Raw genomic sequence first — 12827 nt, 5'->3', positions numbered from 1 at the left:
TTCAAATTCAACAACTGAAAGGCTGTATTATATCTACAAAACTAATCTGCAACATCCTTGACTTGCTTATTCATTTTCAGACAAAAAAAACCATCAAACATTTTTTATTTTCTATTTTAATCACAAAAAAAGACAACATGGGGACATGCATGTGGTTTCAGTAACAGGCTGTAGAGGGGATATGATTGAAATAATACGATTTATGGTATGCATATGTGGTATACAGCAGAAATATTTCATAAATTGTACAATAACGTGAAGTAAAATGGTTGTAAAACCAAATAGAAGCCAATAATGCTCAAATTTAAATGAGGTCTTGAAGTTTGTGGTTTCAGTAGTCATCATGAAATGGATACTCTGGATGATCAGACCACCTGTGGAGTCAGTAAAGAGAATTTTTAATTGTGTTCTCAGAAATAAAAAAAATTAAAAAAAACATGCAGGCTTGAGCATGAAAGCTAACTTACATGAGAAGCTCCACAAAACGAATATTCTTGTTGAGCCCATCAATTGCCTTCATTTCATCCTCAGAGAGACAGAAGTCGAATATCTGCAGGAAAGACAGGTAAATGGAAGCTTATTTCATGTGTTTTACTTTAGAGGGAGTCTGGGTTTTTACAGAAACGGTCATACGTCAAAGTTCTCCTGTATACGAGCAGGGTTGAAGCTCTTTGGGATGACCACCACTCCTCTCTGCACATTGAACCTCAGGGACACCTGCGCTGTGGTCTTTTTGTACTTTCTGGCGATGGACGTCAGGAGCTCATCTTCCAATAACGGAGGGCATTTGAGGTTAACCCTGTTTGAAAGATGTGAAATGATAACAAATCAAATGATGACACAGACACTTTAGTGCTGCTTGAAAATTACATGTTGATTTTGAACTATATAGAAGTTGTAAGTGGGACTTACTGCTTTAAATAAGCTTTAAATATAGCTTTCTGACTGTTTTAGGGACTAATTTTTCCTTATGTTGTTCGATACCCTGTGTATCATTAGCATTACATTATATACAGAGATTTGTTCAGCTTCTCTGAAACTTAAAAAAAATATCTTTTCATAAAGAATAATTAATAATAAATAAGTCTTTTTAGACTTGTTGATGTGGCTAAGAATGCAGAGACCTCTCACTTTGTTGCTTGATCATTATATTAAGTTGTAGGTGTCTATTATTAACTTTTTATTTAATTAACTTTGGCAGCTGTCTTCTTTCTTTATGCGCTGTAAATAATTAAATGGCTTAGCAGCTTATTTGGAAATGTTATTGTTAAAGTATTAAGCTAGCTCAAATAATCTTTGCAGAGAGGTGAAACTCTCTCCATCTTTCTTCTGAAATCCTCTCTCGGATGACTTATTGACTGATTTTTATACGCAGTCATGTTACCGACCTTGTGTTAAATAAGTAAATGGATGATTAGATGCTTCATCAGATTTGTTACAGAACTCTGTTTCCTCGTCCTGACATAAAAAAAAATAAAAATCAGTTTTACTTGAAAACAAATCTCTGATTCAACATTTAAAGAAGTACTTACTTAAATAGTTTGTTAAACATCATATCCTAACTGTATAATAATACTGTATCATGACATTTTCACCAAATTGCAAGCTTTCATGTATGTCCATTTTTATTAAAGCATAAAATGCTGAATGCTTCACTAATAACAAATTGAATTAAAGCGATTCATACCAAGATTCATCTCTAGATGTCCCCAGGGGGCTGTAACCAACAATAACGATGTCCTTCTGCCGGCAGTATTCCAGCAGCTTTGGCTGGGTGAAGTATGGATGACATTCAACCTTTGTTCAAAACAGTAAAAATACATTTAGTTTCTTAATGAGGACAGACTGGATGCTTCCCTGTAACATGTGTGTAATTATAATATATGTAAGTATTAGTCTGTATTAGTCTGCAGTCATGTTACGGGCAAATCTTCCCAAAGGCATCCGTGCCGCTGTTCATTTTAAGTTTGTCATCTTCTTCTTTCCACCTGCAAAGCACAGACTGACAGACGCTCATCATTTAACTTGAACGTAGAATAAAGTTGATAAATTAATGTTTTGTGTACCTGGTTCGACACTGGTTTGTGCTTCAGTCCGGGTTTGTTTAAGATCAGCTCAAGTTGGCGCTTGTTGAAGTTTGATACTCCGAGAGACTTTACCAGCCCAGCGTCTTTGCAAGCTTCCAGTGCCTGTCCAATATGTACAAAAGAGGAGAACCAGGGGCCAATGAACTAGACATTTACAGATTTATAGTCGAACTTTGTACTTAATTTTCTTTTCAGAAGCAGTACAAATTCTGTAGCTTATAAACTAAGTTAAAAAACTCAACACAACTTTCTTTTCTTATAAAATGAGGGCAGCAAGTCTCACCTCCCACGTTGCACAGAGGTCCGTTTCATGATAAATGTACTTCCCATTCTGATCTTGTGGGAAGAATGTATCTCCTGGCTTCAGAAAATCACATCAAGATGAAGTGAGGTGAAATAAAGTAATAAGTAAAAATAAATAATTAAAACCTAAACATAACTAGATTTATAAAAAACGTTTTTTATTCTTTGAACAGTTACAGAATACATTTATAACCTTGAAAGCTGTGGGCATTTCCACAATGTAGAGGTCAACATAATCCAGTTGTAATGTCTCCAATGTTTTCTCCAAAGCAGGTCGTACTAACTCAGGGGGATGAAATGTGTTCCACAACTGCAAAATTTAAGCAGACAGAAAGGTGTTAGTTGTTGCAAAACTGTGGCAGTAGGTTATCTTTGTGGCCATGAAGTTTTCTGGGAAGAAGTTCAATACCCGACAGTACACATTTCACACAAACACAAACTTTACTAACCTTTCCGCAGTAGAAGATGTCTTCTCTCTTCATGGTTCCATCGGTTATTTTTTCCCTTATTGCTTGTCCCACCTCATGCTCATTAAAATAGACCAAAGCTCCATCAATGTGTCTGTAACCTGTTTCAATGGCCAGTTTGACAGCTTCATATGAAGTTCCCTTGGAGGTCTATCACAGAGAAACTTATATCAGTAAAATATCTTTAAGCCACAGCTAGATTTTTGTGTGTTTATGACACGTAAATTGAATAATGGGTTAAATTGTGTCAGGTTAAATAACCTGTCTTACCATGCAGGGATCCCCATAAGTTCCCAGTCCTATCAAAGGTATGTTGTTTCCATCACTCAGAGGAATGGAGTGATTTTTGCCTGTCATTTCCATTTTCATCAAAGTGTGTGTTGCACCTTGTGTCTTTAGTTAAAGCCCAACAATATGTTATTCAGTCCAGCTTGAAGCAGCTTTGCCTGCTGCTCTTTGACAACAGACATGACTCCTCCCCGGGAGAAAGAGCAGCCTCCCGCACAAACTGTCAGGATGATAAAAAAAAAAACAACTCCAGTATCTGACACATTTATGAGCAAATGCATAATGAGCCGATATACCATGTTTAGTACCCCACTGAGCAACGGAAGAACGTGTGAAAATATCGACTTCAAAGTTGCTCCGCTCTATGTTTAGTTTGGCCTTAACTGGCCACTGTAGCTGCTGAACCGCAGTGCTTTCTGGGTAAAAAAAATCGTATGTGTGTTTTGAGAAAATAGAGCACAATTGCTAGCCTTTCCTTTATGAACGTATAGGCTTCAAAATACTGTGTTTATACTCTAAATTCATGATATATGTGACTGTGCGGTGTTATATCTAATCTTCTTTAATCGGAACCGCCACAAACTGGGGAATTAGATAATAATAATTGTCTTCAGTCTTTGTGCAGTTTAATTAGGCTACATTAGCTAAATTAGCTTTCCAAACGGAAAAAATACACCGCAGTTAAAAAGTCTTAACCTTTCTGTGTATTGTATCAGAATGTAAGATTAACGGGGAGTGTCTGTAATGCATGGCCTTAGTGTTGATCTGTCAGTCAGAATTAAAAATTGCAGGTCATCCTTTGTTGGCAAGCGCACCGCTAATTGCATTGATTTATCAACCGATTGACTGACCTATAGAGAAGGGGTAAAAAATGGATGACAGTGCCGACAATGTTGATAACGACGACGTTGTCATCATCGTGGAAAACGAGGCGGAAAGTTTGCCGGCGGAAGAAGAGAGAGTGAAACAGCAGGACACCTTTGGGCTGATGGATACGTGTCCCATCTGCAAGTTGAGCTTCCACAACAGAGAGCCCAAGCTGCTGCCGTGTCTCCACTCCTTCTGCAAGAGGTGTCTGCCCGCCCCCTCCAGGAGCGCTGACCAGAGGCAGGGTCCAGGTGACAGACACAAAAAATGTGAGAAAGCGCAGGTCAAACTGATTTTGGCAGGCCTGGACGGGTTAAACTGTCAGGTGTTCCTAAAACGCATCACGATATTTCCTCAGTGACGCTTATTTCCTGCCAGAAGCTGGTTAAAATGTCGGTAAACCTTCGTGTGAATGAGATGACAAACCAGAGAGGCACATACATTTCTCTCAGCTGAAACTCCGGTAAACAGCAGTAGTATGAATATAAACTACTGAAAAACAAAAAGCATGAAAGGCAGGGTGGCTCAAGTGGTTGAGAAGACACCCCGTGTACAGAGGATCGTTCAAATAAAGGCCACTGCTGTGAAAAAAAAGTATTAAAGGCGTCCAGCTGGTTCTCCTGTTTTATGACAGATATGTGCAGTTTTAATGCCACAGCTGGTTCAGTTTGACAGAAATAAGGATACAAGAACACAATCTGTTGTGCGGATAATGTAAATACTGAAGATATTTACATTTTCGGGTGGAGGAATTAATGAAATACCCTGGGAAATGTAATGTTTGGAGCTTTCTCGTTCATTAAGATGTATCTTCTGTCAGGAAAAACAAACAAAATAAAACATTAGAAATGGAAAGTGTCTCTATGGATGAATAAATTAATTAAAAATAGGAAATGATCCCATAGACTGAAACTACATAACCAAACCAGGATTTGGATTAAACCAACCAAAAACTACACAGAAAATCAAAAAGACAGAGAAAGACCACATATAATGAGCGATTACAATGTATTCTTCCTTAAAACCCCCTTTATTTATACATAGTTGTTCATTTACATCACATTCCTTCATTACTTTGGAGTCTAAACGGTGATCTGTTTAATTTGAACCCAGCATATTATTAAAATGAGCTTTTTCACTGCAGTTTTTAGTTCACCACATTTATGAAACACAAAAAAACAGCATATATTGTCATTTCCTTCTCTTTATAAAAGAAAAACGATGGATATGAACAGGAAAGCTGTGGTTCTAAACACAAACCTCATCATTGAGCACACAACAACTGTTCGTTTTAAGGATCTAGAACCAGAATTTCTCAGTAGATTTATATTTATGAAAATAATAAAAATCAGTTTGAGAGAAACTAACTCACTAAATAAAGTCATGGAAATGGTTTTCAGTTGATTCTTTTGGTAATATTTCTGTTCTCCTGCCATAGTAGGTGCTCTGCGATGTCCAGTGTGTCGACAGGAATGCTGGGAAATGGACGTTTTGGAGAATTTCTTTGTGAAAGACTCTGCTGAGGTGCCCAGCAGCACTGTGGAGAAAACCAGCCAGGTTGGTGCTCACCTGCCCCCCCTCGCAGCTCATTAAAAAAAAACACAGATTGAGTCACTGGTCGTCTTTATTCGTGTTCCATAGGTGTGTATGAGCTGTGACGACAACACAGAGGCGACAGGTTACTGTGTGGAGTGTGTGGAGTTCCTGTGTGTGACGTGCATCGAGGCACACCAGAGGGTCAAGTTCACCCGGGACCACACCATACGCCAGAAGGAGGAGGTGTCTCCAGGTAGTGCGTTAGTGATGGAAACTATTCTGTGAAGATGCGTAGACATGACGTGGTTTTATATTCCTGTTTTCCTGCCAGAAGCGCTGGGCTTATCCACGCAGAAACCCGTCTTCTGTGACATCCACAAGCAGGAGCCTCTGAAGCTGTTCTGTGAGACGTGTGACCGGCTCACCTGTCGCGACTGTCAGCTCCTCAAGCACAAGGATCACAAGTATGAAGAACTTTTAGTTCGTCTTTATTTTTCATTCATTTTATTCCCGATAGATAATAGAATTTCATGAGAAATGTGAGCTCATCACGGCAGAAAACGTGTTTCAAAAAGGTTTGGACACGATTAGCACCGTGTAGCGTCCCCACTTCTGTCAACAAAACCCCAAATCATCTGGGGATTAAGGAGAGCATTTGTTGGACCTTTGGGAGAGGAATGTTGTCCCATTTTTCTGTGATATTCTATTGTGAGATGAGAGATATTGAAGATCCTGATAAAAGTGACATTTTCTCTTCCAAAGCAGGACTGAAGAAAGTAGAAAAACAATCTCATGCTCGTGATGCTGTTTGTGTGCAGCTACCAGTTTCTGGAGGACGCCTACAGAAACCATAAGCAGTATCTGGAGACCATGACGCTGCAGTTGCAGGACAAAAGAAAGGCCATTGAGGAGGTATCCACCTGCATCAATGCTGGGTAATGTTCCCCTCCTTTACTAGAAGCAGGTTTCTCTTCACTCTGGAATAAACGTATTTATTAAAACATCTCGACTTTGGCAGACTGCAGCAAGTTGAAGAAAATCGGAAGGCTGTGACGAATGAAATAAAGAAGTCCATCTGCAACTTAATCATGGAGATCAACAGGAAGGGAAAGATTCTGGTCAACCACCTTGAGGTATGTTAAAACTGCAAGCAGAAAGCCTTTTTAAGCAGGATTCCTCTCCTTTAACCTTTGGTGAACACATTAACTCCCAGGCTTTGACTAAAGACCACGAGCTGGGCTTGAAAAAGCAGCAGGACGACGTCAACTCTCTGACCAGACACCTGGACCACGTCATCAGCTTCACCAAGTGGGCCACAGCCAGCCAGAGTGGAACAGCCCTGCTGTACTGCAAGAGACTGGTGAGTAGCTTCAGCACCAAGCAGCAGTTTGGATGTTTTCACCGATCCTTTAACGTTTCTGCTTCTGTCTGCCAGATCCTTTACCAGATCCACTACCTGATGAGAGCGAGCTGTTACCCCTCCATCGTTCCTCAGACCTCTGTTCGTTTCCAGTGTCGCTCTGGTTTCTGGGCCTCGAACGTAGACCTCGGTAAGACTGCCATGGCCTGAGAGTTATAATCTCTTTGTGTAGTTTTCTTTTCTTATTTTGGTCTGTTTTACGCTCTCTTCATCTTCTCAGTCCCCCCCCCCCCCCCCCCCCTCTCTCTCAGTGTGACACTGAAGCTTTTCTGGTGATTTCCTGAAGCAGAGAAGCTTCAGTAAAACTGGAAGGAGATAAATCCTCTGTGAGATTTCACATTTTGTGCAGTTTCCGATGACGTCATCTCATTCCTTTATCTTTTCATTTATCAGTGCGTTCCTCAGTCAGGCAAACGGTGGAAATGCCCTAATCTCATCTGGCCTAAATAACAATTGTCTTGGTGTTTTGTTCTCCGTCACACGATCTTTTCCTCGTTATCTCCTGTTTCTGTGATTGAGGAGCTGTGATGCAAGCAGCAGAACAAACCAGGGGAGACTCTGAAAGCATCGTACAATCTGCACGATTAAAGAAAGATCTGCTGGTGCTGGATTAGTTAGTCAGTTATCGTTTGTTCTTTCAAGACATTTAGATTAGCGAAGGCTTTCTGGAACATCACATAAAGGCTTATTGGAACAGCTTTTTATCACTGGATGTTTCTCTGGAGAATGAATGTGTGTTCTTACAGTTTTCTGTTGAACATCTGGCTGCAACAAAAGGTCTGAGGGTTCAATCCTCCAGCACACAGATCGAATAGGGTTCTTCTTCTCTTGTTATTTATGCATCCTCTTTGGCATTTCAGAAAAAGTTGGGATGGGCCAATTCACCGCAAGTAATTAGGCAAAGAAATGTAAGAAATTTAATTTCAAACCAGTTGTTGTGCTGATGATTTAGTACCAAAGCAGCACCCGGGAAGATTCAGTTTGTCAACAAATGTGCAAGAAACTCAATCAGTCAAATGGTGACAAACAATGTTGCTCAACGAAAGATTGGAAAGGATTTGCACGTTTCTCCATCTGCTGTGCAGAATGTTATTAAATGATGAGAAGAATCTGGAGGAGTTTCATTGTGTGAATGGACCTGAAAGCTTTAGAAACGTGTGTTGTGGGGACATGACTCAGTTTTTGCTTCTGACCAAAGATAAAAAAAGACCATCCTGAATGCTAAACTAGCAAAACTGCCAGATAAGAGGAACCTCTTCACCTCTGTTTGTGGGAATAATGGAACAAAGTAACAGCTGAAATGCTACTCTCCCGGGTATGTTGTAGGAGGAGTGGCAGCTCTACAAAGTGGTGAAAGATGGTATTATCTTTCAGGACCAGCTTGCTTGTCCCTTTCTTGAGAAACAGACTCCCTTTAAACAGGCTCATGCACAACCAAATCAGAGGATGAAACCACTTAACAGCATCATCTAATCATAGGTGCCAGCTTTAGAAATCGACTCTTCTGATCCAACAGAAAGAAATGAACGGTGGTTTTGGTGAATAGTTCCTTTTCATTGCTTTTTTTGCTCCTTGCAGGTTCTCTGGTTGTAGAAAAATGCCCGGGGAGGCCTCCCGGGGCCAGCCCACAGGCGGGTCCCAGAGCAGAGGCGCCCCCTGGAGGTCTGTCCATGTCAGCGCAGCAGCGACAGAGCACCCTGGCTCAGCTCCAGCTGCAGGTAGAAGAAGTCGAACTAAAGGCTGAAACATTGTAAATCACTCTGAAAAGAGCCGTTTTTAGTCTTTAGTTAACCTGTTGAACTGCTCCTCTGTCCAAGGTCGACAAGCTTTCCCATCAGCCTCACAGGCAGCCCGCTCCCAACCACTGGTCCTGGTACCAAAACATCAGGCTCCCAGGACCTCCTGGCCCACCACCCCCAACCAGACCCATCCACGGGGGCTCATCCCCCTCCCAAGGCCCCCCAAGCCTGACACAGATGGGGCGCAGATACGGCAGCACCCACCCCGGTCCCAGAAGCCCGACATCGTCCACGTTTCCCAACACAGCCTTCCCGTCTTCACAGGTAAGAGGTTCTGTACGTCCAACATGCTGCTTGATGGTTCTCACCACATCAACCTTAATTATTCTTTTATCTTTGCATTTTTTGTGCCTTCAGTCTCTCAGAGATCTGATCCATAGCTCCACCTTCCCGCCTAAACCCATCGAAGTGTCACAGGGACCTTCTCGCTACCCGCAGCCTCTGAGCGCCGCAGCAGCTACACAGATGTCCCTCCACCAGGTCGGGAGTGGAAGGATCTGGCACGAGTTTAATTCCAAAGAGTCAGAGTGCTTATTGTAGTGTTTTGTCTGTTTCCTCAGAGATGCCTCCCTGAGTCCTCCCTCCTGAAGAGGAGTGAAGCTGCTGGATCTGTCCCCTCCATCACCATCTCAGTCCCCAGGCCCAGCATCGGCACCACTCTGGCCTCCGCAGCCTCCGATAAAACAAGCTTTCTCAGTCACATGTCAGGTCGGTGCTGTGGTCCATCCTCTTTTCAGTGAAAGTCAGTCTCCTGATCAGTCAGTTATTCATTTTACTGTTGTTTTCAGCTCAAGCAGGGCAGAGCTCCCCGGTGGCAAAGCCGTCTTCCTCGGACAGAATCACGGGGTAAGAAAGTCTCTTTCTGCTGCTGTTAGATGATCCACATAAAGACCCAACGATCAGTCTGCAGTTTTCATCTCATTTGTCATAAAAACCTCAACTTTATGACTTATTTTCTGCTGTTTACTGAGCAGTTATTTCTACACAATCCAGATCTAAATGTTTCTGTTTGCATTGAAGGACAACCTCTTGGAAACATACTTCTGAGCCCTCGTCTGCCCCCGCTGCCAAGCGCAGACGACGGTCCTCCCCGGGGCCCGTTATCGTCATCAAGGACGAACCGGAGGATGAAGATGAAGTTCATTTTGTAAGAATCTTTGATCCCACAGATCCAGAGCGCCGTGGAAACGTTTTGATGGATGTGGTTTTGTGCTTTCAGGTGCAGTCCAGCGTCGGGTCGAGCCTGCCGGACAGCAGCACCGGGGCGCAGTCCAAGCCCCGGCATCAGCAGAAGGGGTCTGCGGCCGCCCCCAACCCCGCGTCCGACTCCACAGACCAGCCGCCGCCGCCGCCGTCCGAAAAGAGAGCGGAGCCCGAAGAAGACCCCAACGAGGACTGGTGCGCCGTGTGTCAGAACGGGGGAGAGCTGCTCTGCTGCGACAAGTGTCCCAAAGTGTTCCATCTGGCGTGCCACATCCCCACCCTGAACGAGTCCCCCAGGTGATGACCCGTCTCCATTAAATGAGCTTTTTGTGGTTAAAACCGCCACTTTGGGCTTCCTCCTGGGGTCACTGTTACCCTGCTTTGAACTTTGTGATTTTCTCACCTTTATAAAGAAAACACCCTCCTCCAGTCTGTGTGGAAAATCTTTCAATTTCAGTCTTTAAGAGGTACTTTAATTTCTTTTATTCATGAATTAAATCCAAAACAGATTTTCAAAGCATAAATCATCAGTTTTACCGTCAGATTTCCCCTTCAGGAGTCACCTGAGTTGATTTAGAAACAGGAGAAGACTCCTCCTCTGCGGCCTGTACTGACGTTTGAGCTGATTTGCCTTAAATCTAAAGGATCTTCCCCATTATTCGATGAAACTCGCATGTCTTATGCTGTGCAATGTTTTAGCAAGAAGCTTATTTTCTGCCCCACGTCTCTTCTCAGCGGCGAGTGGTTCTGTTCCTTCTGCCGGGACCTGGTCTCCCCGGAGATGGAGTACGACTGCGGCAGGAAGGACTGCCCGGCCTCTGAGAAATTCCCACCTGTCGATCGAAGGGTATTTGTTCTGTGCATGCTGAACTGGAGGAAGATGGCCACACGTTTTCTTTAGCAGCAGTTGAATTAATTCCTCCGTGCTCCTTCTGTTTTTATGATGATTTAGAGGTGTGAGAGACTTCTGCTGCGCCTGCTCTGTAACGACTTCAGCACTGATTTCCAGCAGCCTGCATCTCCGTCGGTAACTCATTTAGTCCGTGTGCAAGCATGATATGAAGCTCTGAAATGGGGTAGAAAGTAGTTATAACACCTGAGAAAACAGTCACTTAATTCCTTCTTTTGTAGGAAACACGAAGGTACAAAGAACTAATAAAGACGCCGATGGATTTGTCGATTGTAAAGAAGAAGCTGGAGTCGAAGGAGGGTGAAAGTTACATCAACCCTGAGGGGTTTGTTGCTGATGTGAGACTCATATTCTTCAACTGTGCAAAGTACTACAAAGTAGGTGTCTTTAATAAGTCACGCTCTGAATACTGTTTAATTTAAAGACATAGACTTTTGTTTTAAGATTCATTTCTGGTGTTTTCAGCCGACCTCAGAGATTGGGAGTGCAGGACTGTACCTGGAGGACTATTTCGAGGAGCAGCTGAAGCTCATCTACCCGGACAGGGTCTTCCCCGGAGGGAGGGAGGAGCAGATGATCCCTCCTTTAGAGGACGAGATCGATGAAGAAGAGGAGCAGATGACACAGGAAAGCTCGACTAAGCCACAGAGTCCTCCGGGAAAAGAAAGCCCCCCAGCTGATGACCTGGATCCTCTGGAAGAGGAGGCGGCGGCGCCGGCTGCGAGCGAGAAGTCGGAGGCAGAAAAGGCTGAAACGAGTGAAACGGAGCCGGGCGAAGCAGCAGCAGCTGGAGAGGAACGCAGTCCTTCTGCAGAGGAAGATGAGCAGGAGGAGGCTGCTCCTGTGAAACCGGTGGAAGACGGTGCAGCTGCAGATGAGCACACTGAGGACAGAGTAGCTCCCGGCTCGCCAAAGGAGGAGAACCCTGAGCCCCCCGCAGGCGACACCGCAGACCCACCGGAGACCCAGGAGCAGGCTGCTCCTGCAGATGCAGCCGTGGACGAGGAAGGATAGATCCATGGCACTGGAGAGCAGATGGATGAGTTCAGTCTTCCACAGACGTTTGCTGATCATTTTAACACCATAGAAGAAGAATGAACAGACTCTGGGAGCGGTTCTGCTGTAGATGCACAACGAAAGGGAGCAAATAAGCTCTTCCTGTGTTTGGATTTGCTGTGACGACTCTGGGAAGCGCACAAAGCATTTTGTGTTGGTTGTGTTTAAGTTATAAATCTCTTTGCTCATCATGTGTACAGAATGCTGTAAGTTATAAGCACACATTCAGAGGATCAACAAATGCATGTGTGAATAGGAATCATGCCTCCAGTTTGTGTTTAACGCTTTTAACCCATATATTCTTGCTGTTTTAGTCTCATTTATTGCATTAATATTTTTTTATTCAGTATTGTATTAACAGGCGACACATGCTGGCTGTGAAGAAATGTAGATTCTGTACAAACTGGAAGTGTCCAGCCATTTTCTGTTGTTTACCACCGTCACTTTATTGCTAAATGAAGTTACGCAGGAGCTGGAAGTTAACCTCAGAAACTATTCTGTGCGTAAGAATACCTGTATTTACAATATTTGTAATAAACAGGATTACACGCGCATCTGCCTCATGCTTTGTTGTGTTTTTATTACAGTAATTAAACTATTAAACCCTGAATTGTAGGGTTCTCAGGAAAAAAATGTAAACATTTTCTCTGCCTTTCCCTCAAAATGTCTTGAGGCCTTGCAAAGCCTTTGCTGCATGTCATTGCCCCTCTCTCTGCCCCGTTTCCTGTCTCTCTTCAACTATCCTCTCCATTAAAAGGCACAAAAAGCCCCAAAAGTAAAAAAAATGAAACCACAAAAAGAAATACTTAAAATATTAAAAGTAGGATACTCAATGGAGGAAAATGACTCTTGTGATTATCATTATTATGTATTATTACATTAACAGATAAG

At 42.9% G+C, this 12827-nt stretch overlaps 2 protein-coding genes across 5 annotated transcripts; one reads left to right on the top strand and one right to left on the bottom strand.

The window, feature by feature from the left end:
• Window positions 1-100: 100 nt before the first annotated feature.
• LOC140282750 (aldo-keto reductase family 1 member D1-like) lies at window positions 101-3419 on the bottom strand. The gene is made up of 9 exons (XM_072377301.1): window positions 3128-3419; window positions 2840-3007; window positions 2584-2700; window positions 2371-2448; window positions 2067-2189; window positions 1688-1797; window positions 634-799; window positions 468-550; window positions 101-374 (listed from the first exon to the last, which is right to left on the bottom strand). Exons 1-9 carry the CDS (start codon window positions 3224-3226, stop codon window positions 332-334), a joined length of 987 nt encoding a protein of 328 aa, XP_072233402.1. The 5' UTR covers window positions 3227-3419; the 3' UTR covers window positions 101-331.
• Window positions 3420-3557: 138 nt separating this feature from the next.
• On the top strand, window positions 3558-12488 carry trim24 (tripartite motif containing 24). 4 transcript variants are annotated; one of them, XM_072377205.1, is made up of 20 exons: window positions 3558-4281; window positions 5454-5569; window positions 5654-5801; window positions 5880-6012; window positions 6367-6483; window positions 6567-6681; window positions 6762-6908; window positions 6984-7098; window positions 8547-8686; window positions 8786-9031; window positions 9125-9247; window positions 9328-9475; window positions 9556-9613; window positions 9788-9914; window positions 9987-10267; window positions 10384-10437; window positions 10706-10817; window positions 10923-10997; window positions 11102-11257; window positions 11346-12488. In XM_072377205.1, the coding sequence occupies exons 1-20, from the start codon at window positions 4017-4019 to the stop codon at window positions 11892-11894; spliced, it is 3225 nt and encodes a 1074-aa protein (XP_072233306.1). In that variant the 5' UTR covers window positions 3558-4016; the 3' UTR covers window positions 11895-12488. The 4 variants fall into 4 exon arrangements, with proteins under 4 accessions (XP_072233306.1, XP_072233305.1, XP_072233308.1 ...); XM_072377204.1 differs by having other exon boundaries at window positions 5451-5569; XM_072377207.1 differs by lacking the exon at window positions 10384-10437.
• Window positions 12489-12827: the final 339 nt, after the last annotated feature.

This window comes from Leuresthes tenuis, unplaced genomic scaffold (assembly GCF_036924035.1).
Source record: "Leuresthes tenuis unplaced genomic scaffold, fLeuTen1.0.hap1 SCAF_23, whole genome shotgun sequence".
Classification (NCBI taxonomy): Eukaryota; Metazoa; Chordata; class Actinopteri; order Atheriniformes; family Atherinopsidae; genus Leuresthes; species Leuresthes tenuis.
The sequence above is the reverse complement of the archived record's forward strand: the minus strand, read 5'-3'. Positions and strand labels throughout refer to the sequence as shown.